The 27,604-nt window shown below is 36.8% G+C and overlaps 1 protein-coding gene across 1 annotated transcript in view; it reads right to left on the bottom strand.

The window, feature by feature from the left end:
- Nucleotides 1-27,604, bottom strand: part of LOC131065259 (uncharacterized) — a 197,852-nt gene that overhangs the window by 128,020 nt on the left and 42,228 nt on the right. The window contains exons 6-8 of the mRNA XM_059216654.1: nucleotides 20,092-20,198; nucleotides 19,810-19,875; nucleotides 76-176 (exon numbers count right to left, since the gene is read on the bottom strand). Of these exons, the coding sequence (XP_059072637.1) occupies nucleotides 76-176; nucleotides 19,810-19,875; nucleotides 20,092-20,198 (274 nt within the window). The remainder of the gene's footprint in view (nucleotides 1-75; nucleotides 177-19,809; nucleotides 19,876-20,091; nucleotides 20,199-27,604) is intronic.

Below are 27,604 nucleotides of genomic sequence, written 5' to 3'. Positions count from 1 at the left end.
GAAAGCATTATCAGTGGCACACACTACTGGTAAATCCTAATAAAATGACAAGTTTGCACAAAAATAAAACCATACCCTTGTACAGCTCGGTGCAGAAAGACTGGATTCCCAGGATCTAAAGGCAATCGTCTAAGAGAACTAAGGGCAGCATATTGCAGATTACTTTGTATGGCAGACTGCATTAACAACACAACAAGAATAACAAATAGCATTGTCATAAAATGGCTTAAGCAGAATGGGATGAAACAAAATTAAAAAGAGAATGCAATATTCGGAAGCAGTCAATATGGTAATCTAACCAAAACAAAATTAATATTTAATTAAATAAACAAAACCTAATCACAGAAAATGCCTGCTCAAAGTCTTTAAAACAGTAAATTTATACATTAGGAACAACATACAAGAAGATGCAATAGAAAGATTGCAAATTTACAATGACAGAAATTTGGCATATCAATTTAACAATAGCCCTTACTTGTACAAACATAGATCGACAGTTTGTAGCATTCTCACCTTTCTCAAAAAATAAGGTCGCTGAACAGTGAAGTAATGACACCCTTAGAAGCCAAATAAAATTTTGGATATGAATGATATCAAATAATCTAATCTTATGGATATGTGGATTTAATGGCCACATATTCTCTTTGCGGTTGCCATCACCATACTGCTCTTTGATGATGACAGCACTTTGCAACCAAACATAACAGAAGGCATTGAGAATACAAAAATGATGACTAAAATAAGGGCATGCAGTATAACAAAATTTTAGTAATGTTGAACATGTTATCTAAGAATAATAAACATAAGATGACTATCCTAGTTTAAATTGTATTGCCCAAGTTTAAAATGCATCCACTACTGTATGCAGCATAAGGAATTATTGTGTGCATTTAGTCGCATTATAGTTAAACACCAAGCAAGAGTCCGATTTGCAACCTTTGATGAAAACCTTATATATAGGTGAAACCGTGAACTCATTCCAAGTTGGTAAATCTTCAAGATAGATCAAGCTAATCAATCAATTCTTAACTATTGTTGTCATCTGCATTCATAGCTGACAGTATCTGCGGCTATATTCTGTAATATATTGTTGCTGTACTATTGCTTTGTGAAATTTTTAAGTTGTAAGAATGCATTAGGCAAAATGTATATTATAACTTATCATGGCAAACCCAACGTAACAGCATGAGAAATGTTTTGTCACTGTTCGTAAATACCAGCTTCAAGTGGCATGAAAGTGATTACATACAAAAGACTAAGTGACTAACCAAGCAGAAAATAAATGTCATGAAGTAATTGGTAAGCTTGTCAAGAAAGAATCACTCACTGGATATCAATATCATTCAAATTCTTGTTTCAGAAACAGAAATGGACTCATCATTACTGCAGATTAGATAGCTTGAAGTATTGCAAGTCGACTCGAGGTAGCAGAAGTGACATCAGTTACCAGGAACAATTTGGATCTGATTGTCTGTATCTTGTGGAATAAGAAACAATAAACACATGAGCCAGTACATAGCTCTTGGAAAATTCCACAAATAGGCGGATTGCAACATCATCATGTGCAACACCCAGAATTCCACATGTTGTTGTGAACACTGAAATATGCTCATCTCGATTCTGACTACCATCACCTAAGAATCTTGGAAATCCCTTTCTTGATCTAGAAGGAAGATCACTTATAAGAGCCAAAGGACCAATATTATTTCCCCAAGGCAAAGAAGGAGAATCATTGTTTCTGTTCAATCAGCAATTGCATGTAGTGTTTCTTTGCTGAAAACTGAACTTAAACCAACTGGCTCTGCATAGGATGGAGTAGAAGCTCTTCTACTTTTGTACAGTAGAGAAAACGTGTAAGTTTGTAACTGTAAGACTTTAAAAATTCATACTAAAAAAAAATTCTGCTGTACACCTTGATCTCGTGTAAATCTTGTTAATCGAATTTCTTCAGTTCCAATCATACCATGTAAATGGGCAGCTGATTTTCTGTATTTCATGCCTTCAGAACAGCACAAAACAGAATGATAAGGGTAAACCTTCTTCAAAGTAGAGCATGAAACTCCCTTATGACAGAAACAAAACTAAACTCTGGAACCTGAAGAAATGACATCTAGTTTTTTACATAACGTACATGTTAAATCTTGGGGTTCTCAACATAGTTTGCAAACAAACTACAGAAATTGCATTTTTTTTTTATCTCGGGTAAGGGCACAAGGCTTATCGGCACTTTACACGAGAGATTTTGTCATGTCCCCTTTTCCCATAAGATTCCAGGCTATTCCTTAAGCCTATTTTACGCTCCCCGTGGGCTTAGGGAATAAATTAGGGAACTGATTTGTAATATTTAATAGCATTATAAGTAACCACTTAAGTGTTTTAAAGTGGATGCCTCATTATAGTGCCCTTTTGTGTTATGTAATTGAGCTTTATTTCTTTAAGTTGTCTGAAAAAGGATTGTGAGTGAGATTCTTTGGAGGGAAAAGGAAAGAGTTTAAAATTGTCTTTTGGACTTAAAGCGGGTGCTCAAGTGCCTATTTAAGCTAAGTCAAAGATCAGTGGTGGTATGCTCGTTTTATCAATTCATTTCATAAAATAGATTGGACATCCTATACGTATATCATCAGAGATCGCCAGATGGACTCCCCCTGATTTCCTCAGTTTGTTAGTGGACGAAATCCCCTATTCCACCATTGTGCAATTCTATAGAGGGATTGTGTTTGAGCTAGAACAACCTGCTATGTGGGTAGCTTCTACCGCCTATTTGTTGAGTGATAGGCAGCTCCCTTAATGCCTAGGGTTTGTATTCCTGAGGTGGCTCCTTTAGCACCATTGCTGTAGATTTGTTACACTCCTGAATAGTAGAATTCGCTTCTGTTGTTTCCACAAAGATCTGGTAATACTAAGCTGATTATATGTTGAAATCACACTAAATTAATAAGAGCAATCAATTATTGTGAATGGTTGTGTTCATTGTCACATTTCTAGGAGCTTTCACTTAATTTCTGCATAGTATATTGAGGATAATATTTGTTGCAGTCGATCTGATTTTGAAGCAAGATCTAGACATTTGTGTTGAGCAGAGCTAAACCAATTAGACTTCACATAATACTCCTATTGGGGATATTACAGGCTTATATCTTTTCTTGAAAGTAAACACCTCAATAGCTAGCAAATGCTCATGCTCTCTAGCCAAAAGCAAAGACTACAAGGTGTTAGTAAAATGCAAAACTTACAATTGCATTACACACACAACATTAAGCAAATCAAAAGGAGTAAATACAAAGCTACAATTACTCCATTCATAAGATTTGCAAGAGAAAGCCTGCACAATTTAATCCACTTCCACAATACATAAGATTAAATAAGAGCTTGACCAATAATCTTAAAGAAAAATAGGTTTGAATATCACCTCTAAAAACCTCAGTGCAATTATTTATAAGTATTTACATAGTTTTGCATGGTAAATGAATAAAAATCCAACTAGAGATCCTAAATTATAACTAGTTTGCTTGCACAAAAAGCAAGCTCGATATACAATTTGGTCCACAAATTTGAAATCTAAATCAATAAATCTCCAAATAGAATTATAGATCTTTTATACTAAAAAATCTCTATATATATATTATAGACCTTCTAGAAGGTTGTCTAAAAATAGAAAGCCTATAGATGGATCTTCCAAAAGATCATCTCAAAATAACTAACTCGCAAAAATTGCAATCTCAAAATAGCCAACTCCCAAAAATAGCAAATGCTAAAAAACTGCAACAATTAAAAGTAGTCAGTTTGATGCTTGGATCCTAGTTGTGATTCTGATGAAGCCCCCCGCTTTGACCATGGTGTGTCCTCTAAAGAAGTTTCCTTCCTGTTGTGACCTTTTCACACATCGCCCCATTGCAAACAGGGACCCCCTCTTTCCTGCTTTCCGCTTTGGTTAGTTTAGGGTTTTGGGAGCATAGTAGGCAATTTTAAGTTTCCCGTGCCGGAGTCTCGGAATTTTGATCATGCCTATTGTCATTTAGGGTTTTTGAAGTTATAGGATCAAGCACGTAAAGTTGAAATTTTAAATGATCCTAATTTTTGTCTAAGTGTAAACCTTTTGAGCGTTAACGTGTTTTTGAACGTCCACGTCGGTAATTTTAAAGTACTAAGGTGTTTCAGGACCTTTTGGAGTTGTTTTCTCACTCCTAGGAAGTTATTCAAGTTGATTTTGCACTTTACCCCGATAGGTTTCCTTGTGTTTAGCTCAAATTTTTGGTGAATTTGCCCAAGTCCAAATGAGTTTTATTGAGTTTTGAGGTTTCCTAGCGATTTTGAGTGAAAAAATCATCATTTTATGGATGAAAATCCATATTCTAAGGGTTAAAAGGTCAAAATTCCACACTAGAGGTTCCCCTCATATTCCTGACTACCCATGATTTTCCCCACTCAAAATCCAAACTGGACATGGATTTCCCTTGGAATCCAAACATGCCCTATTTTTCCCCCATTCAGAATCCATATTAGGATCGATTTTCCACCAGATGACTAAGAATTTGACTAAGTATTGGGATTTTTCCAGACTACCTTCGTTTTTCCACTGGGAGTGTGGATAAGGTTACGGATGACTTTTATGATGATTCACGACATGGATCAATTTTCCACCAAGACCCTTTTGTGACGAGATTTTGTGGATTTTTATGCGGATAATCATTCCAGACCCTAGGCGAATTTCCACTGGAGATATTTTAATGATTTTTGTGTCTGGATGACTATCCAGACTGGGGTCGATTTTCCCCCAAGAGGATTTTTATGCGGATAATCATTCCAGACCCTAGGCAAATTTCCACTGGAGATATTTTGATGATTTTTGTGTCTGGATGACTGTCCAGACTAGGGTCGATTTTCCCCCAAGAGGATTTTTGTGCTAAGTGATGAAGTTTAAGTTGAAATTTTGATTCCAGACCCAAATCGATTTTCCCCAAGAGGATTTTTGTGCAAGTTGATGAAATTTTTTATAGGGATTTTTATCCCTACTTGGGGCGATTTTCCCCCAAAGGGGATATTTAATGATTTTTTAATGATTTTGTTGGGATGTTTATCCCAATTAAAATCGAATTTCCGATGTTGGTCACTTTTTATCTAAATTTTAAAATCTTTCAATAAAGTGACCCCAAATTTAATTGTTTTTACGAAGTGCAAACGATTATTTAAAAATAAAAAACAATTAATAAATGATATGCAATGAGCATTTAATTATTTTACCTTCTAGAAGCAAATCAATTTTTGGCCAGGCAAGTATAAGTACAAGTTGTTTATCCCATATTGTTTGTGTAGTGAAAGTTCAAGGTGAAAACAAGTTTAAAAGGAGGAGGCCAGCATTGTTATATTATTATATTTGCAAAGTGTGTGCTTGCTAAAGCGATTTTTCCTCCAGTTGGCGAATTTTGGTGAAGTGTCAAGTTGACACATTGGGTTGAAGATTGTTTTGTTGCTCATTTTTCCTCATTTCCAGCCCAAGGCGATTTTTATTGGCTGCCATTGGAGTGTGTTGAAGATTCATTTTTCAGACTTTGGTGATTTTTTTGGAGGTGGCGTCATTTTTGGAGGAAGGCGATTTTATTTTGGGGAGGTTTTGCCTCCATTTTTGGTGATTTCTTCCTCCTTGGGTGGTGGTGCCATTGTTGGGAGTTGCTGGTAATTGTTTTCAGACCTGATATATCCACCATTGCTGAAGATTTTTTACCTCCACTATTGGCTGGAAGTTCGATTTTCGAACTTTGCACTTTGTTCCCAGCTGATTTCCACCTAAGGCGATTTTGCCTAGAGGCTGATTGGAGGCGTTTTCAGTCAATTTTCGGAGCTTTTCTGAGTTGTTGCAGGTCTGAAACTTCATTGTAGGGAGGCTGTCCTCAGAAAAACTCCATTTCCAGCCACTTGTCATTTTTGGCGATCTTGTTTGGAAGGCGTTTTTAATCATTTTCAGGGATTTTTACTACTTTGCAAGGTGCTGGTAAGTCTGAAATAAGTCTGAAACAATTCATTTTCAGACTTGTCTTCAGAAAATATTCTTTTTACCAGCCATACTTGCATTCCCGGATTGATTGTTTTCACCATTGAAATCAATTTTCATCAAGCTTGTGCACATTTGGGTGATTGCAACATGTTTTTAGAGATTGATTTGTGAAGTTGCAGGTTGTTCTCAGATTTACTGGCAACCATTGTTGACTTCGGAAGGTGTCTTCAGACATAATTTTGTGTGAAAACATAACCTTTCACACCTTTCCTTAGTCATTGTTTGATCCTGTATACTCCTTTGCACTCTAATTTGAATATAATTTCTAAGTATAAGGAGGTGTTTTCAGACTTTGGTCTGAAAATTATTGATTTTAATGAATTTCATGAGGGTTTTATACCCCACCTTGTCACATTTTGCATTCTATTGTTAAAATCTATTTTGAGTGTGGATTATTTTCCTGATTTCCATACCCAAATTTGTCTAAATCATTAGGAAATCAGAATTTATGTCAGGAATATTTTCCGGAGTTCTAACTTCTAGCTTCGTATGCGTACAATGTCGAAGTCCGGACTCAAAGAAAGGAGAGAACAACAGAAGATAGTTGAGGCTGGATTCTATCCAGAATCCAAGATGTCATCTAGAGGGAAGGAGGTTACAGACACGAACATTCATTTCCTGAACATGAGCTAGATGCGACAGCGTATGTTCGGAATTGGTAGCCAGATTCCTTCCCCAGCTTATGTGAACATTATGAAGAGCGGCATTTATCAATCCGCTGGATTTCCGCAATCCATATAGTGCAGTGAGCTTATCCTGGAGTGTGCACGATGTTATGATCCTCGCTCCCGAATATCAAGACTCCTAAGGGTGCCATCATTGCCTACCTTGTTGAGGATGCGATTGTTAAGGTGTTTGGAATTCCACGTGGAGCAGACATGAGAGATATAACTAAGGATGAATATGAAGACCAATATAAAAAGAAGATGGATGCATGCAAAACCATAGTGAACAAGGAGTGGATGATAGAGCCTAGGACTCATCATTCTAAGGCTCCCAAGACACTCATGTGCACAAACTTCAAAGAGGAATATAGTGATTTAGTATTCCTGCTTAACCGAGTGATGGGGATGTCGCAGGGTGCAATATACGATGGATGGATGTTCTATTTCATCCAGGATTGTCTGAAAGGAACATTGATAAATTGGTCTAGAATCATAAGTGACAATCTGGATTTTCAACTGAGGAATGTAGAGCAATCCAGGTCATTCGCCATGACTTCCTATTTGGTGTACCTTCTTGCACGATTTGTTACATACAAGGGATTGATATGCAAAGATGAAGTCGGGAATGGACAAGGACAATTCAGGAGTTATGAGTGCTATCCACAGCTGAACATGTATCGAATTGAAGATTATAAGAGAGTGAATGATGTAATCACAATTTACATAACACGAATGTTGCAAGGTGGAGTCCATAGGAGGTTGTCCAAGGAGGCAACGGAGCTGATAGAGAAATATGGATCGTGGTATATACAGTTTCCCACTTTCACATACTTTAGGATTCATGGATTTCAATCCAAACCCTACAGGGTTCCTAGGTATCCTTCTGACAGAGTGATCTTATTGGAAGTGGTGAGACAGCTTATGGAGTTTGATTCCATCCAGAAGGAAAAGCACAAAACGGGCATGTCATTTCCTATTTCAGTTGGGAAGACATTGGAGGTTTGCCAATCCGCTTTAGCAGCCAGCACAGCAAGTGAGGAACTTGCATTCTATCGATTTGCAACATACAAGAGAAGAAAAAGGTTTGATCCAGATAAGAAAGATGGAAGAATCAGGGGAGAAAAGTTCATCCACAAGGTAGACATAGAAGATCATTGGGCCAACCTGATGGACGAGCAAGCAGTAAAGAGAAGAATGTGGTTGAGAATGTTAGTGGATTTCATGAGGAAGTGTGGACTTTTCCTCATTCTTGACCAAGTGTTAGATGACAGGGATCATACACATCCACAATATGAAAATGAAATGAAGGCGGCGATTCTATTGCCTACTTGGTCAAAACCAGAAGAAATAGATTTGAATGTATTGATGAGAGAGGTCTTGAGTTTCTCCCGAGGATGGGTGGATATTCAGATGAACAGATTAGTTGATATGGGCGTTACCTTCATTTATGAAAAGATGAAACCGAAGGAATCCTCTTCCGAAGATGATCAGAGGACTATCAATGATATCAAGATTCATGCGGATGAGGAGAGTCAAGCTCCCAAGAGAAGGAAGAACACACCAAAAGAAGTCAAGGCTAGAGGGAAGAAGATTGAGGAGGTTAAGAAGAAGAAGCAAAACACTATCATTCCTTTGCCTATCATTCCTTCACCACCCCACAGTGTCTCATCAATCAAGGAAGTTGAAGTGCCAGAACAAAGCAAGGGGACTGAGCAATGTTCCAACACAGCGATACTATCAGAGAATATTCAGGATTTACATGCCACAGCAACATCTACTCCACCTAATGAGGATGATGATCAGTTGAGATCCCCTACTGTCCTTTTGGAGGTTAGTTTGGGAAAGAATGTATATGATTTGACCAGAGATAATCATCATGATGGTGATGATGTTATCTCGATATTGAGAGGGCTTGATCGAGAGATGTGTCTCGATGATGGTAAGGAGATGGCCGCTATTCCTGATTGGTTGATAAGGAGTATGGAGAAAAGTAAGAAAATGATAGAGGCATGACCTATTGATAACTACTTAGCTAGAAGCAATAAGGAGAAAGAACCTAAGAGAGCTGAGATTTTGTCACACATAGCTAGAGATGAGGCAAGAATGTGGTTTGCGTAGGTGGCTGTTCCTATTGGAGGTGTGACAGCGGACATTGCTACTCCCATGGATTTCCAGATTACTTCAGTTGCCCTTGGCCGTACTACAAGAGAGCAGGAATTTCAGGAGGTTGGTGATAACCTCAAGGCAATCAGTGCGAGAATGGATAGAGAGATAGAGAAAAGAGACAAGTACAAATAAGAGAATATCAGACTTAGAGAGTACATTGCAAGAATAAGGCGTGAGAATCCCACCCTTATTTCCCATGTTGCAATTGATCGTGGACTACATTCACATTATGAGGCGGCGAGAGATACACTCTCGGAGGTGGAGAAATGGATTGAAAATACAAAGAGACAAGCGGATGATTTCCTTACTCAGTTTGTCCAGGCATTTGACAAGACAACAGGGCTCATATTCAGAATGCAGTATTTGGAGGGAGTTTGGGAAGAATTCCGACCTATTCAAGAGAAGACTATTCCACGCCTCAGAGCTTTGAAGAAGATTCCTAAGTCCACATTGGTCAGGTAGAATGTTGTGCACAATGGAGATAGATACGATTTTCACGGCTAGTATTGTTCATTAGCCATGAAGAAATCAACTTATGAGAGCGCACAACTAAGTTGTGCAGAGATGCAAGGATCTATTCATGATAGTCAGTTGAACATCCTTGCCTCCATTGAGGAGTTATTGGGGGTTGATGTTAGTGAGGCCAGTGGCTTACACTTAGCAGAATTAAGAGACAAAATGAGATTCATGTATTTCAATCAGTTGGACTCTTTGAAGAAGAGTCAAATAAATGATTTGGTCTCTTTGTTGATTCATGTTCATAATTCACAGAAGCTCATGCCAAATTGGGAGAACACTTTGGATGCTTGCTCAGATGCATTGGACGTAATTGATTTACAGCAAGATACCTTACCCAGCATTTCCATGGAGGAGTTAGATTTTGTATTGGCTAGATTCTTGGAGTATGCTAGGAGAGAGAGAGAGAGATGCAGGACGAAATCTTCTAGAAGATTCCCTATTTGATGACTAGGTGTCTTTCTATTGGGCCATATGTTGGTGGCTCCATTCTTTATGTAAACCCTAATTAGGGCAATTCTAGTGTTTTGTTGGCATAATCTTGGCCCTTGATTTGGTTTTAATCTTGGCCATCCATTTTGTATGAGACTCTATATACACCTCATTGCCTCTCATTTGTAAGAGAGTTTTTGTAGAATTGTTGGTATATGATGCAGCTTTTGAATATAAATCATTGTTCGACTTGATGGTGATTTTGTCTTTCAAATGTTGCTTTGCATTCAAGGTTCTCAATTCCTCCAAGTTAGATTAGAATTTTAGATTAGAATTTGCTTTCAATGTTCATTAGATTGAATGAAAGATTTGTTGAGTATATTTGTGTGGAATCCTTAATCCATACCACTAGCCTCTTGCTGATTGTAAGTGCGCCTTGTGTGGTCAACTGGAAATTTATGCAAACTTAACTTCGATTATTACATATCCATTGTTAAGCATCAACTTGGATGGTCTCAATGCTTGATGGTAATAGTTTGAAAATCTATGAAGTATACCCTAGATGATTGCACTAAGCTTGTGTCAAAATCTGTTCGATTTGATGGTGAGACCTTGCCTAGTTTGATTCCACTAAATTTGTTCATCATTTCCTACATTCTTAGGCTTAGAATAGATTTCCTGAACCTTATTCCCTTTTGCCATTTTTTAGTAAGTCTTGAGTCCAAAACTACATTGCCATATTCTAAGTTACCAGCACACCCATTCCATATCATGATAAATGAAGATAATTCGAACAATTGTGTAAGTCCCCAAGTGAAAACAGCAATTCACATCGACCATTGAGTTACCCACTCGTCAAGACTTAACTGTAGAAACCTTGGAATCATTTTAGTTGATCTTATCCTTAGCATCTGAGGTGATTTTGTTCAAGAGAGGGTTAAATTACTTTGGTATTTTATTCTGAATGTTATATGCATAAAACACACATCAACACTTCGTCAGAAACTTGTGAAATGCAATGTCCAACACCTTAAACCTTGTTTGCAATGAGGGCCTTCTTCACAACAAACCATCCATGTTAAAGTGCCTTGGATGAACAATAAAGAAAATGATAAGGTTGCCACAGTGCCTATTCTAGATGCTGCAATAATGGAAACAATTGTTGATGAGACTTGAAGAATTTGTCATGAAGATGCCAAGATTTAGTTGTCTCTTGTCATTTGTAGCTAAAGTTTCTATAGGACCAACAAAAGGCATTGTTTAGCACATTAGGCAAGGTGAACACAAAAACTCAGAGAAAATAAAGGAATGGAAAAAGCCTTACAGACAAAGGTATGGTGGACGGGTTTCTAGAATGAGTATTAACAAAGAAATGGACTTTCTAAGGATTTCAAGTTGGGAAAGGGTACACAAGTGGTTCGAAGCAAAATGAAGACAAATACTATCATACTTGAGCTCAAAATCATTCAAAAATGTCTTCTAAATCAAAAAGACACTAGAATGGGAAAAGTGCACTGTAAATGACAACAAATTAGAATGTGAAAATAATTTAAGTGACTTAACATGTACTTTTTCACTTAAGCACTTAAGTAGCAAAACTAATGAGAAATTAAAACAAAAAGTGCATCCTACCTCCTAGGGGCACCCAAATTCACTTAACTGACATAATGTAAATTGAATAACATAAGGAGAAAGTGCATTACAACTTTTCGTGGTGACCAAGGCCACTTAAACATCAAAATGTCACTTGCAAAAGATGAAAAATGCGCAAAGGATGTCTTAGGGGTGCCCAAATTCACCTAAGTGATATAAAATAAAGTGTATTCAAGTGCCCCAGCACACCCCTAGCCACTTAAGTGTCAAAGTATCAATGACAAATTAGACCAAGTGTTCAACTTGCACAAAAACAACAGGTTTTCATGCTCATTGTGGTGGTGACAGTCAAATGTTGTTAGGATTTCAAAAGGCAGGTTTTGCAAAATTTTAAGGCAGTCTTCAGCCATTTCAGATGGCAAAATAGCAAGGTTTTCAAGGTAAAATCATGCAAAACAATGCTTAGGATTTCAAGCCCCATTTGAAACTCTCAAAGGCATATGAAAATCGAATATTAATCATATGAACGAAGGTGCTTCAGTCCCAAGATGGTGGCTTTTGATCATTCAAAAGAGCAATTTTTAGTTGTTTTTACAGTCCCAAGATTACAGGTTTGCGACATATTTTCAACACATATAACAACAGAAATTTCATTCTATTGACCCCCTACAAACTCAACTTGGTAAGCCATTTTACTACATCTTATTAAGAAAAGTAGTGACAAAGAATGATTATCAAGATATTCGGTATTAGATATTCATTACAAACAATTTATCCAATAAGGATTAGATTGACAACTAAGAAAAGGGGAAAAAAATTAAGAGAATAAAGAATATTCCTATAGTGATCCTAACAAAGTAATTGACCATTATAACTAAATATTACAATTTTTTAATACCCTCCCTTAATGGTCAATTTATCAACTACACCGAGCTTATCCCAAAATTTGACAACTTTGTCAAGACTCAAAGATTTTAAGAAATTTTGCAATTTGTTCCTCTATCGAAACATACCGCAACATTACAAATCCATCTTCTACAAGTTATAGAATGAAATGGCAATGAATCTCGACATATTTTGTACACTCATGGAAAACTAGATTCTTGGCAAGCTTCAGCACCCCTTGATTGTCACAATACAAGGGTGAAGACCCTGCTTGAGATGTTTGCAAGTCTAAAAGCATCCTCCATAAACCATACTACCTCACATGCCACTTGGACTATTCCCCAATACTTTGCTTCTATCAAGGAAAGAGCTACTACATGATGCTTCTTGCTGGTCCATGTGACTGCACCTACACCAAGACTAAAAACATATCCAGAAGAAGACTTCTTGTCATTAACAAAACTTACCGAATCTAAACTCTGTGAACCCAGCCAACCTAGGATCTTTGCATCCACTGTATAAAATGTCAAAATCAAGTGTCCCTTTCACGTATCTCAGTACCCTCATCGCTAAACCCAGGGTTTTTCCTTAAGTGTTGTCATAAATCTGGATATGTAGCTCACAGCATAGCTCAAGTCAGGTCTAGAAGCTGTAAGATAGATAAGACTGCCCACTAGTTGCCTAAATGCTAACTTAATCACCTTTGAGTTTGTTTTGGCTGAAAGTTTCAACCCTTTCTCCATAGGTGTAGACAAGATCTTACAATCTATCATCTTGAATTTGTCTAGCAAACTCCTAGCATATTTAGACTAGGAAATGAAAATACCACCACATGTTTGCCAAACCTCTACACCTAGGCAATAATGTAGGAGGCCTAAGTCTGTCATGTCAAAAGTATTGCTCAAATTCCATTTGATTTGCTCAATCAAATGTGGCCCACTACCTTTTATGATGACATCATCCACATAAATGACCAAAAGGATGATGTCATTGCCTACCATTTTGACATACAAGTTAGGATTTGAAGGACTTCTCTCAATACCATGTTCATCCAAGTACTTGTCAATCTTTATATACCATGCCCTAGGTGCCTACTTGAGGCCATAAAGAGTCTTTGTCAATTTATAGTACACCCGATGCCCTCTTCTTGCAACTTGAAATCCCTGAGGTTGAGTCATGTACACTTCTTCCTCCAAGTCTCCATTGAGGAAGGCACTCTTCACATACATTTGATGGACTTTCTTGCCAAACTATGTTGCCACGCCCAAAACTAGACAAACAGTGCTAATGTTTTTTGTATGAGCAAATCTCTTCTCATAATCAATACCTTCTATCTGTGAGAATCCTTTAGCCAGCAACCATGCTTTGAACTTGTCAAGTGTACCATTAGCTTTGTACTTGACTTTGTACACCCATTTGCAGCCAATGGGTTTCTTCACTGGAGGAAGATCTGAAAGAACCCAAGCCTTATTCTTCATAAGTCTTTGATGTTCCATATCCATGGCCCATTCCCATTAAAGTTTACCATTCGACTCTGCAAAATCTTGGGGCTCATAAACAATCCGAATGTTAGCCATAAGAGCAAACTTAACTATGTTCTACTTTCTCCCGCCTCTGGATGATATGCCCTTCAGCATTTCATCATCTTAAACATCACCAACAAGTTTTTCCCACCACTTCAGTTTCTTTGAAGAAACCCCTTCATTCAAATCAGCATGTTCAACATGACTTGGGTTGCCTAGTACTATTCATCTAGATATTAATCCAAGTTCTCCTGAAGATATTTTTTTGGTACAGGTACTAGTACCTATCTTGAAGATTCTACATGTTTAGAATCATTAGAGTCCCCCCTTTCAAGTGTAGCTAATGGAAGTTGGACATCTAAGTCTTTAGCCTTCAAAGGCTGATCTATAGAACTCTTGATGTCAAAAGATGGCTGAAAAAGCCCAACTTCCTCATTAATCACCACATCCCTGCTAAATGCCAAACAATCAATGTCCACGTCAATCAACCTATAGGCTTTATGAATGTCATGATACCCTATGATCATCTTTTGACTCTTGGAGTCAAGTTTGATTCTCTTGGCATCTAGAATACAAATGTACACAATAGAATCGAGAACCTTAAAGTTGCTAACCTTTGGTTTCCTCCCAAACCATGCTTCCTCTATGGTTTCTCCTGCACTACTTGTGTTGAAGACCTATTGAAAAGGTAGAATGCAATATAAACTGCCTCTACCCAAAATTCCTTGGGAATACTCTAGTTCTCCAACATACACCAAGGTATCTTTGTTAGGGTATTGTTCTTTCTCTCAACTACACCATTCTATTGAGGGGTATAGGATGTGGTGACTTGTTGCTTAATACCATGTTTGGTATAGAAGTCCTTAAATTCATTGGAACAGAATTCAACCCCATTATCGGACCTAAGAGTGATTATTAAACAACCTAACTCTTTTTGTACTGAAGACTTGAACTTCTAAAATTATTTAACACCTGATTTTTCTTTTAGGAAAAACACCCATATTTTCCTATTGAAATCATTGACAAACAAAAGAAAATACCTAGCACCAATGGTTGATGTGGTATTCATTGGTCAACATAAATTTGCATGAACCAACTGAAAGACCCTCTATGCTCTCCAAGTTTGTTCTCTTGAAAATGGATTCCTATGTTGCTTCCCTGCTTGGCAAGCTACACAAACACTTTGTATCTACTAGATTCAAGTAAACCTTCAACCATATTCTCTAGAACCAATTGAGAGAGATAAGATAGGTTGAGATGCCCATAATGTTGATGCCAAAAAGTATGAATGGAAGATGAACTCTCTGTTGTTAATGTGTGCTCCTAAACCTCTCAAGTGTCAACAAGCCAATACAAACCATGATCTTCTATGCCCACTGCAATGATTTTCTTGGACTCTTTGTCAACAATATGGCACTTATGTGCACTAAAAGTGACGTCCAAATTGGGACACTAACACATAATCTAATGTAATGTCCCCTAATTGGGAATGCCCTAAATTTACCCTAATTCTCAATTTTCAAATAAACAAGTGGGGTTAGAGAATACCTTTTCACTTTGATTGAGACCCAAACAAATTAGGGATTATTCATAATCATAATTCATAAAATAGATCTCTTTAATTAGAAAGCAACAAATAAATATTAGAAATAGAGATCTAATCACATGATTGCTTAAACCAATTTAAGAAGGCTCAACCATAGAAGCGTTGAGATAGGATGACTTGATAGGGTGCCCTAGAGATCCTCTACCTTAGGCCCAAGGGCGGACCTTATCCCTCCCTTGGCCTCATATGGATGGCGGCCTCATGTGGCATGTGCCATCCATATGAGGTGGAGTACCTAGTGAGGGGTCTTATAACCGTTCCCTTCAATCTTGCCACTTCTATCTTACTTCCATGATTGAACATTCTTAACGCACTCATTTTCCATGATAGAGAGCATGAGGAGCATTCACAGTAGGGTGCTTTGGAAGTCCATCCTTTCTAAGCCAAAAGGCAGTAACCTTGTACCCCTTTGGCCCCATAAGACTCCCCAGTCATATACCATGAGATGGTATACCTAGAAGATGACCCAGCACTGTTCCCCTACTTGTAATCCTCTCTCATCTTATGATTGGTTCACGTCAACATTTGATCGATGTGGAGATGGTATGGGAGATGCAATAGGGTGCCCTTGACCCTCAACCCTAGGCCCAAGGCTAGGAGCTTATCCTCTCTAGCCCCATGTGGTCCTTAACCATCATTATGAGGTGGCCTCATGGTCCTTAACCAATGGTCCTAAACCATCTTTACCAAGCACCATACCTAGTGAGGAATCTTTCACTGTTTCCCCTCCTTGCACTCCCTTTTTCCACATGATAGATAAGTATATGGATATTTAGATTCAAGCATATTTCTAGAGTAATCTTATAGATTATAACACATCGCCTTGCTATAGATATGATTGCATTTGCTGATGCAGATGTAATTCTGGTTTTATTACTGCCATAATCCTTAAATTCTGCTCACAAATCTGCTATATATCTATGCTCACAAGTCTACTATAATGATCTTCAAATCTGCAAATAAATCTCCTTCAGAAATCTGCTATAATTTACACTCAGATCTTGTCTAAACAAAAGTCTATGATCTTTCTTTTATTGGTGAAAGAGTCACCACCTTTCATACGGATTGAGGCACCACCTTTCATGAAAATTGAGTCACCACTTTTCATTGCTGCCTTTAAGAATAATATATTATTCTCCAAACTAATCTCCCTTGGATCTCTTCCTCAAATGAACCTTCTTCCCTTTGAATCTCCCAATGTGAGGGAGAGGTCGCACCTCTTTATTACGTATGCCTTTTGGCAAGAGATAACATTTCACAATTAGCACCCTTTTGAAGAGCGTAGCCACTTCCTTATCTACTTATCATTCCTTTTTTTCTTCCATTAATCTTTCCTTGATTTAAATGCTCCCTTCCTCCTTACTTTCTTTCCACTCTCCCTCTCAAATTCAAGGTTCTCTTCTCCCTTTTATATCTCATGTTTGAAGTCGTCACAACTTTTCATTTCATGTCTTTTGACCATTCGTTAACTTAATTAAATTCTAATTGTATTCTTTCATATTTTAAATTAAATTTTATTTTTATTCTTTTGTATTTTAATTTTATTATTATTATTTATTATTAAATTATATTTCAAAGTGGGGACATTACATCTAACTCACTGAGAGAAGATTGAGCTCCATGCTGGCAACATAAAACACAATGAGAAAAATAAAAGTTTTCCCTCCAGATGAAATCTTAACATTGTCTCTACCAACAACCGTATACTCTTCACCACCACCGAAGATTATTGAATCTAAGCAAGCCATATAAAAACTGAAATGATGCTTCTTGTGTGTAAAATGACAAAATGCTCCAGAATCAAAGTACCTAGCAAATGACTTGGAGTGATATGTTGGTCGTTTGTCCATTCCTCCCACAATCCAAAACTCACGGAAAACGAGAAACTCATTTAAGTGGCAAAGGAAATTAGGAAAAAATTTCAAAAACGTTAGTTGGAACAACACCCACGATTTTTGTATAAAAAATCATTACAAAGATACAAAAGAATTTTAAAAAATTGCAAATAATTATGAATGCTTTTTTGGAAAAAAAGCACCACTATTTTATGGAAAATAATAGATCAAAACCCTAGCCATCTGAGAAAACCATGATTTTATCCAAAAATTACTAAAGACAACAATCCAATGCTGCCAAACCCTAGACATCTACATAAAACACCAAAAGTTCGTCGATTTCAATTAAAAAATTACAGAAATGTGTCAAATCTGTCAAAGACTCAAAACTACTTCCAGAACTTTTGCAGACCTTTCGCAACCTAAAAATTGGAAGGAAAACCCTCACATGGCTCAAAAATTTGAAAAAAGCTCACCAACAAATGCCTTTGAATTTGTCTAAAATAGGAAAAAATCTCACTGAATTTCTTTTCCAAGTCGTCACCTGTGCAAAAATCTGCCAAATAAACCAACAATGTTTTTTAAAAAATCGCCACAAAAAACAGTTTAAATACGTCGCCCACATCAAAAAATAATTGTGTGACCCAGAAAATGCAAAAATAGCCCATGATTTGTAAAAAAATTGCCAAGCATATTGAGAAAGCCAAAAATGTGATTTCCAGAAAAACACAAATCCACGATTTCCTTGATAAAAATCTGCAACACTCCAAAAAGAACCCACGAGATTTGTTAAAATCATAAAATGTCATCCAAAAGCTTTTGAAAACCTCTCATTGATTGTTCAAGTAAAATCTACCCATGAATTTTGTTGGAAAAAAATCGTCAAAAACTTTGTACAAAACGTACAGATTCTCATTCCTTTGATAATTTCTTTGTCACCGATCCCGAGGTTCTTTCAAAAACCTGAGATCTGATACCATATTATGGAGAGTACTGACAAAGAATAATTATCAAGATATTCGGTATTCGATTTTCGTTATAAACAAAGAAGCGAAAGTCTCCTTAAAAAAGAATTACAAATGATGTATTCAACAAGGAGAAGATCGACAACTAAGAAAAGCAAAAGACAACTAAGAATAAAGAATATTCCTAAAGTCTATCCTAACAACTTAATTGACCATTATAACTAAATATTTCAATATTTTAACACATCTCTGTATTTGCTAATTATATTTTGTTGTAGATTGGATCTATTTTTAATAATTATCTTGAAAATTTGTCCTTTAACTTGTTTTAGTTTGTGTTATTATCCAAATTTGCTACCCTTAAAAACCTTTGTGTTTGATCATACATGAAGCCAAATGTCAGGTCATTCTTGTCACATCAATGTCAACTACGTTACCTTTACTATCAAAATATTTAATTTCTTAGGTGTTAGTTTGTCTTGGTCTACTAACAACATATGCAAGTTGTCCGAAAAAAGATTATCAAGCTATCAATCCTAAAGGATACTTCAGCTAGAGCATCAGCAAAGGAAAGAAAGGGTGAAGTTCAAAGAGAGACTATGATGGCAGGTAACAAGCATGGGTAGGACAAATTGAGGCTAAGGCAAATCTTATCCAACACAATGAGACAAAATCATATATGAGGATCATTTCCAAGCATAATATTGTCACTTCGGAAGGTCCAAATCTTCAAGACAAGGAGTTGCAGTAATGCCCAAAGATCAAACCTTTTTTTTTAGAAAGTTCTTTTTTCTGTAGAGGACAAAATTAGAATTGCTTTTAAACAAGGTTACCAGAAGATGGGGTACTTGGAAACTCCAGAGACTGGTACTTGTCTTGGTACTGGTACAGCTAATTTTCAAAAATAGGTGATGGGGGGTACTTGGAGATGCAAATTTTTTTTAATATAATTTAATAATTTCCAAAGTATATCATGACATAGAACTTTGAAAACAAGAACAGTGGTAAGGTTTAGCATTAACTTTAAAGTTTAAATACACAAATGTCAAATGTCATTGCGTCAAAAAGTCTAAGATTTCAAAACTCACACTACATATTTCGTATTAGATTATCATTACATATTGAAATTCAACAATATTGATACTTTGATGCTGATACACAAATAAAAAAACAAAAACCAGAAATCTATCATCTACTCTTCTAGGTTTTGATCATCCATATCAAGGTCCTCAGCTATATGATGCTCTCTAGATACTCATCACTATCTAGCTCAGGTTCCTCTGATGGTAGTAGTATTGGGGGCAATTCATTAAGGCCATCTGGTTCAACCACTTCATCCATCATGTCTGCAACTTTTCCATCAGGTGCATTTTGGTCCCAGTTTACTAAAGGACCCTCCATTTTGCTGAAGGAGCAAATGATGTTTCCAATTTACTTTCTATTCAAAAATGGTGTTTCCATTCAAGAAATCAACAACCCACAGGGACTAAAAACACTCTCTAGACTCTATATAAATTTAGACATTCTGCCAGGTTGTTATGTAGAAGAACCATTTGAGAAAGGTAGCATACCTCTTTATCTAATGTCTGTCTTCCAAACATTCCCTTTTTTCGCTTTACTTTACCAGCATCAGCAACCTGTAATCGAGAATATTAATTTACTATCAAGCTGTCTTTTGTGAAGGAGATAGCTGAAAAAAGTAATATTATTTAATTGTTGACACAAAGGACAGTAAATTAGAGAAACAATTCTTTAATAGCAAATAGCTACTGATCCAAATATTGCAATATTTCATGCTGCTGACAGGACACACATACAATGCAATTCTTAGTTCCTTTTCATGCTATGCTAACCTTATCGAGAATCCCAAATATAATTTCATACAACTTGCCCAAAAACTCAGTGTTGCTTATTGGACCACATGTCAGGGCCTTTAGCGCTGCAACACGACGAGCATGAACTGCAAGTATCAACAGAAAGACATCAATAAAGGAAGATTGAAATTTACAATATCTCAATACAATGTACATAAAAAGGAATAACTAATCAACAAATTGCTAGCATATTGATAGTAATCAAACAGACTTTTTTAAGAGTTCTGCAAGCTTTTCAAAATTGTATCTAGAACAAATGAAAGTGAGAGGAGGGTGTGGAATATTGTGATGAGTTCTGCTAGGATTTCTTCCTCTGGTTGATCCTCTGGAGCCATGGCTCCCTGTTTAAGCTCTAGTGTAACTCTTCAAAAAGAATTCTCTATTATCATCTGTCATGAACAAAGCTTGGAGGGTATACCCAAGCTTGCAGACAGGTGCTTGCAGATCTCAGATCCTCAAATGCCAAAAAAGAGGTTGAGGCTGCCATTGTCCAAGCAGGTAACAAGAAGATCACCTCCCCTAAGAACTCCTCCAGCCATTGCACATCTGCAATGGAATTGAATCTGACCATCAACGTGGATATAACGAAACTTAAAAAGAATTTCTCATCTCTCCATGACCGTAGCCTGATATGCAGATTTCTGAAACCTTAGCTCTCCCAACAAGAGTTGTATGCATGGGTATGATGTTTTTGTAAAACCAATGGAGAGTATGAAATCATATCGTTTGGAAAATATTTTTTTATAGCTGTCTTTGATAGCGAATCTGATAGAGATAAGGTTTTTGTGGGGTGGACCCTATTTTTCAGAAATGCAGGTTTATTCATGAAACACTAGCATCTCAGCTTCAAACCCACGGAATAGATCCCAACCATCACCCTGGTCTGGATGAGATTGTTTGCCATACCACAAGAGTTTGGGTCCAAATATGTTTTTTCGTCCATAGCCAACTCCTTGGGAAGGCCAATTGACGTATTGAGACCATACCATAGCAAGAGTCTCTCCAGCTACCTTTGGATGTAGGGGATGTCATGAATACAGCCATTAAACCAGAGAATTCCCTTGCAACCAAAGGAGCACATAGCTGAAGAAAAGGACAACGATGGCTCATCAAACCCAAAAGGAAGATGATCAACAGAAAAAATGTGAAAATTGGAACCTCATGGAAGGTAAACAAAGAAGACGGAAAAAAGGAAACAGCTTTAGGAATTGAGGAAATGGGAAATTTCTTTAAACCCCAATTCCTTGAATCACAGCTGTAATGTCCCCTAATGGGACCCTCTTATATTCTGACCTTGAACCACAATTTTAGTGCATAGTGATTACAATAGACGGACACTATTGTCAACTAAGCTTGGTCTGGACCCTGCACAACAGATTAGTCAATATTTCCATTACGCCTTGATAGACTATATATTCAGCATTCTTATATATTGCATAGTTATATGAAGGATTCAAAAACCCTTTCTCTCCCTAAACCAATTCCCATTATGGAGCTCAAGGAGAATCACCCAAGGCGCCTCAAGTCTATCCCTCTCCAACAAGCCCAAGAACACCAAGTACCTCATCAACTTGGCCTCTTGGCCCACACTCAGGGTTGGCGTACCTGCTGGAGCGTAGTGCTCTTGCTTCCTTGTACTCTCCCTCTATAATTGAATGGTGAGATTGAAAGGTATCCGTATTAAAGACTCCATCATATAATTTACTTAATCGTCATATGAAAAGTTAGTGATAGAAAGGCATTATTAAACTGCCATACATATTGCAGTCTATATTAATATTACTATTAAATTCTGCATAAGAACATTATCAGGCTTCATATATTAAGCATACATATTCAGCTCATCCCCATGCATACCACCAAGAACAAAGATGTTACTGCCTGTAACTTAATAACAGTTCTGATCTGATCTGATCCATGGTGATGTCACTGGATGCTTTTGATTCCTTTCCTTTATATCTCTCAATGTGAGGGAGAGGTCACACCTCTTCATCATGTATGCCCTTTGGCAAGGGACATGCCCTTTCCACCATTAACACCCTTTGAAATAGTGCAACTCTTCATTATATCTGCCCTTTGAAAGGGACACAACCTTTCACGATCAGATATGCACTTCTGATTCCACGATTATCCCCCTTCTCAAATGAGATTCTCTTCTCCCTTTTATATCCCATGTTTGAGGGAGTCACAACTTTTCCTTCCATGTCTTTTGACCATTCATTAACTTAATTAAATTTTAATTATATTTATTATATTATTTTATATTTTAATTTAAATTTTATTGCTATTCTTTTGTATTTTAATATTATTATTATTTATTATTAAATTCTATTTCAAAGTGGGGACATTACAACAGCTGAAGGAGAAGAATGAGAATCTCTTGGAGGATCTGGAAAAAATGATGAAAGAACCTTGTTCAAACTCTGAAGCAAAAAAGAACAGAGATAAGAAAACAAAGCTCTGCCCTCCTAATGGTGACACACCAGGAAACTAGGAGAAATTGTCAGATCCCTCGGAGGAATGAAGCTCAGATCAAGGTAGAAAAAAGACCCCTTCACAACACAAACATAATAACAAAAGGAAAGGAAATTTTGGAAACATCAGGGCAGTTAGACCAACAAAATATGATTTCCCCCAAAATGCACTTCTGGCATACATTGTGCTTGGCAATATCCCAACTTGAACATATCTTGGTGAGCAACAAGAAACCTTCGTGAAGGTAATATCTTGGAATATCAGAACCGTTTCTCAAAAGACTATTGGATAAATATCTACCTGACATTGTTTTAACTTTTAACTCCTAGGGAATTCAGTTGAGGCCTCAATGGGAGGATGGAGATATTTTCTAGTAAGGCAAAAGGATGTACTGGAGATTAGTGATCCATAAACAGAGAGAATATTCCTCATATGACCCTCAGGAACAGATAACACCTTCTACAAAAACCCACAATACATACAAACTAATCCCCTCTTATGGTTTCCAAATCAAGCTATCATATGCATATCAAAGGAAATAACATAGAAAACAGCACACGAGATGCAAACACACAAGTTTTCCCTTAAAAACCCTTAGAAAGGGAAATAATCCAGCAAGAGAAAGCTATGAGCTCTGTATATCAATATGTTACAGTTGCTTACAAATTTTTATCATAGTTAGGGTTTTGGAATTTGCAGTGGACACATCCAGCAATGGCTATTTTTGTAGTACTATTTTTGGCCAATGGATGAGATCCTATTTTAGACCTTTTTATTTTATTATTTATTATAGGTATTAGGAATAGTTTTCTTTCTGCTATTTTTGCAGCTGAGGATATATTTGCTTTAAAATAGTCCTTTCTGGGATATTTATTATTTCTTAAATCCCTGTAAACTATCCTTTGTAAGCCTATAGATAAGTGCTTTAAGCAAGTAAACTTTTACTGATGGTTGAAACTAGGCTTATTCTGTGAAGATAGTGATTCAAGTTGTAGTTTATTGTAACTATGATTGCAATTTCTCTAAGTAAATTGAAAGTGGATTGTGTCCAATCAAACTTTGTAGTGGCAACATCTATTTAGTCTTAATTGTAGCCTTGAATGCAATTTAGTGGTTTAATATTTCAAATTGTGTTGTTATCCTTTAATAGCTTGTTGCAACAAAATAATAGTCTTTGCTTTAGCCAGTTGGAAGTCTGCTTGTTTGTGTGTACTTAATAATTTGTTTTCCTTAGATATCTAAAAATTGAAAAATAAATTGAATGAATGATTCAATAATCGGATAATGTATTCAACAATATACAAGCGTATATATAGAGATTACAAGACGATGTTCTAAATTAAGAGCACGTCGTTTAAAGTGAACTACTAAAAAGCTAAACGCTAAATAAAGCTTAAAAGCTAATTAACTAAAAAGAAAAAGCTAAACGCTAAATAAAGCTTAAAAGCTAATTAACTAAAAAGAAAAAGCTAAATGCTAAATAAAGCTTAAAAGCTAATTAACTAAAAAGCTAAATGACCATTAAACAAGGAACTAAATATAGGTGACTAAAATATAATTAAATATTCTAATACCCTCCCTTAATGGTCATTCTATCTACTAACTACCCTACAGAAGACACTGCAGGTCTTTTGATCACAAATGAAAAGAACACTCTGCGGTGGTGGAGACCCTCCCTGGATCTGAAAAGTGTTAATGACCAAGAATACCAAAACCCATCCAACTTGACGTTGGGTAACCAAACTGAAACCTGAAACCATAATTTTGAGGAAAAATCGGCAAACCCTCCAAAACTGAAGATACAAATCATCATTTTTGTGGAAAAAATGGTAAAAACCCTTGAAACGATTTTTGTGGAAAAAATCAAACAAAACCCTAAAACTTTGCATGGCAAGACCCAAAACACTACGTGGTAAGACACCAAACATCACGTGGTAAAACATCAAACATCATGCAGGAAAACACCAGACAACATCAAGTGGTAAAACACCAAACATCACATGGTAAAACAGCAAACCTCACGCGGCAAAATAGCAGACATCACGTGGTAAAACAACACTCCTTGATTTTTGAGGAAAAATCAACCAAAACCCTCCCATGATTTTTTTGTGGAGAAAAATCATAAAACCCAACCAATGACAAAATCAAAAAGCATAGAAGGCTGACTCCTCTTCAGATGCTTTACAACATGAGCCTGTACCTGCTCCTGAGACCCTCCCTGGTTGGACTTTTGATCAGCCATCCTCTTTCTACAGAACTTCTGGATATGCCCAGATCTACCACAATAGTGACATATGAATCTCTGCGTGAACCCCTCCTTAGAGTTGTGCTGCCTTTTCTGCTGTGAGTAATCACCTTTGCCCTTTTCCTTGGCAGTAAAAGCTTGCTCCGCACTGACACTGTTACTATCAAATTGTTGCTTCCATCTATCTTATTGTAGAAGCTCGGTGCAAAGATCGAGAAACTTCAAATCAACACTAGTAGAAGAGATATTGAGCATGTCAATGAAATGCTCGTAAGAGAGGGGAAGACTTTTCAGCGTGATCACTACCATATCCTCTTCCACCATGGTACGACCAATAGCTTCCAACTGGTCACCAGATACCATGAAAAATAAATTCCAAGGCAAATTTGTTGGCACAAAATTCGAGGTGCAGAAAACAAGGCACCTAGAAAAATCTGAGACCAACCCAAAAAAGCTCTCAAAAAAAACCACCAAGAATTCGACGGCTCAAAAATCGAGACAGAAAACGATGCACCCAAAAAAAATTGACGACGACCCATTTGAGGTCTCGAAAAACCCACCAAGAATCTGCAACCAGAATAAAATTTTGACTTGAATTGAAGGGTCAAAACCCTAGTTGAAAATTACAGAAACCCTAAGAAAAATTTTCAATCTACAAAAAAAACCTCCAAGTTGCAAACTCGAAAATCTCCAAAACCCTAAAAAAACATGAACTGCTGCCCAGCACAAAGAAATTTGCCCACAAACCAGAAACCCTTGAAACCCTCAAAAAGCCTTCAAAAAAGCAAAATCGTTTTTTTATTAAAAAAACAATAAAAAAAAATCTGGAAAATAATCCAGAAAGAAGGCCATGAATTTTTATTAAAAAATTTGCCAAACTTTAAAGAATCCCATTGACCCGCTCTAATGCCAGGAAAAATAAATTGAATGAACGATTCAATAATCGGATAATGTATTCAACAATATACAAGCGTATATATAGAGATTACAAGACGACGTTCTAAATTAAGACCAAGTCGTTTAAAGTGAACTACTAAAAAGCTAAACGCTAAATAAAGCTTAAAAGCTAATTAACTAAAAAGAAAAAGCTAAATGCTAAATAAAGCTTAAAAGCTAATTAACTAAAAAAAAAAGGCTAAATGCTAAATAAAGCTTAAAAGCTAATTAACTAAAAAGTTAAATGACCATTAAACAAGGAACTAAATATAGGTGACTAAAATATAATTAAATATTCTAATAAAAATCACCTCTACAAAGGCTTGATTATTGTCAATCCAATGCTTGCATCCAAGGCCAAAAGCATAGGTTGGTAGTTATTTTCATTTATCCAAAGTTCAAACCCCCTGAGTGAAATCTTATAAAGTGTTCATACCTATAAATTTTGTATATGGTTTTAGTCTAAGGTTAGTTTTAGGTTTAGTTAAAGTTGTAAGGTTTCCTTTACAACTTGAAGAATGGTTCTACCATACACATTGTTTCATTTTGTGTTGTCTCACAAGAAGCAAATTAAAACACTAACACAATTTAACAGCTCTTGCAATATGAAAAATCTTAATTCATGCTTGACAACTTATTAATTTTGCAATCTTACAACATTTCAACAAATCCTATGTGGGTAGGTTCAATAGAATGTGGTGTCCTATTGGATGAGTTCGAGTCAAGTCTGAGCTTAGGGCCAAAACCGCCCTAGGTTTGCTTGAGATCCAACCCGAACACCCCAAGTTCCCTATGAGTCCATTTCGGTCATACCCATCACTAACATGCCAAAAAAATCAAAATCGTAAATACGCTTAAAGGACAAATTGTCAATGGTAAACAAGCAGCTGATGCTAGAAGTAATAAAGCAACCATGCAAACAAAAGAGATTTTTGGAGTTGCATGGTAAGCTAAGTGAGATGCACTACACGCAATGTATAGTACAAGATACATTCAAAATGCACCAAGCAAGCACATTTCTCATTTCTCACCAATCCCATATTTGCAAGCTTTGAGATTCTCACCAACACATAGCTATTCATCAACACATATGCTCTCAAATTCCTCACCGACCACTACATGGCCACCTCTGGAGTCAACATCAACCACACGGTTTCTCAAACTTTGCCTTTCAATCGTATATTTATAGATGAATATATTTATATTTATTTAAAGCATATTTACAATAAAGAGGCTGATTTACCCCCCTTAATGGGGCAAGGAAGGATGATCTTCCTCTAAATCCCCGCATGGAGTGACTTGGACTGCCCCAAAAGACGGATGGATCAAGGTCAATTTCGATGGAGCATCAAGAAGGAACCCAAGACCTAGAGAGGCTGCATGCGTCACTCAAGACCACAATGGAAACATTCTTGCTAAATAATCAGAGCATCTGGGGGAAGGAACCAATAACCTTGCAAAATTCAAAGCAGCTTTACTTGGCCTAAAGCTAGGAAAGGAACTAAACGTGGGGGCGGTTGCATCTTGAAGGAGACTCCCTGATCACTGTCAACACCATCAAGCAAAATGCAACTCCAAACTGGAGGATGAACAGGTGGCTAAGGCCAATACGGGATCTCATTAACGGATTTGGAGACTTCAAGTTAACACGTGTTTATCATGAAGGAAATGACTTGGCCGATGTACTAGCCAAGCAAGCAATTCAGCGAGATCCATAGATGAGGTGGCATAAGTATTCTAATGTGACGGTGTGGCAAGGAAGGTGGGCTCTGATTGGAGGTTATAAATCATTAATTCCCACTCCGATGAGAAGAGAGGACGGGGTATGTTGCTTCA

This window comes from Cryptomeria japonica, chromosome 2 (assembly GCF_030272615.1).
Source record: "Cryptomeria japonica chromosome 2, Sugi_1.0, whole genome shotgun sequence".
Lineage (NCBI taxonomy): Eukaryota > Viridiplantae > Streptophyta > Pinopsida > Cupressales > Cupressaceae > Cryptomeria > Cryptomeria japonica.
This window is presented reverse-complemented; position numbering and strand designations above follow the sequence as displayed.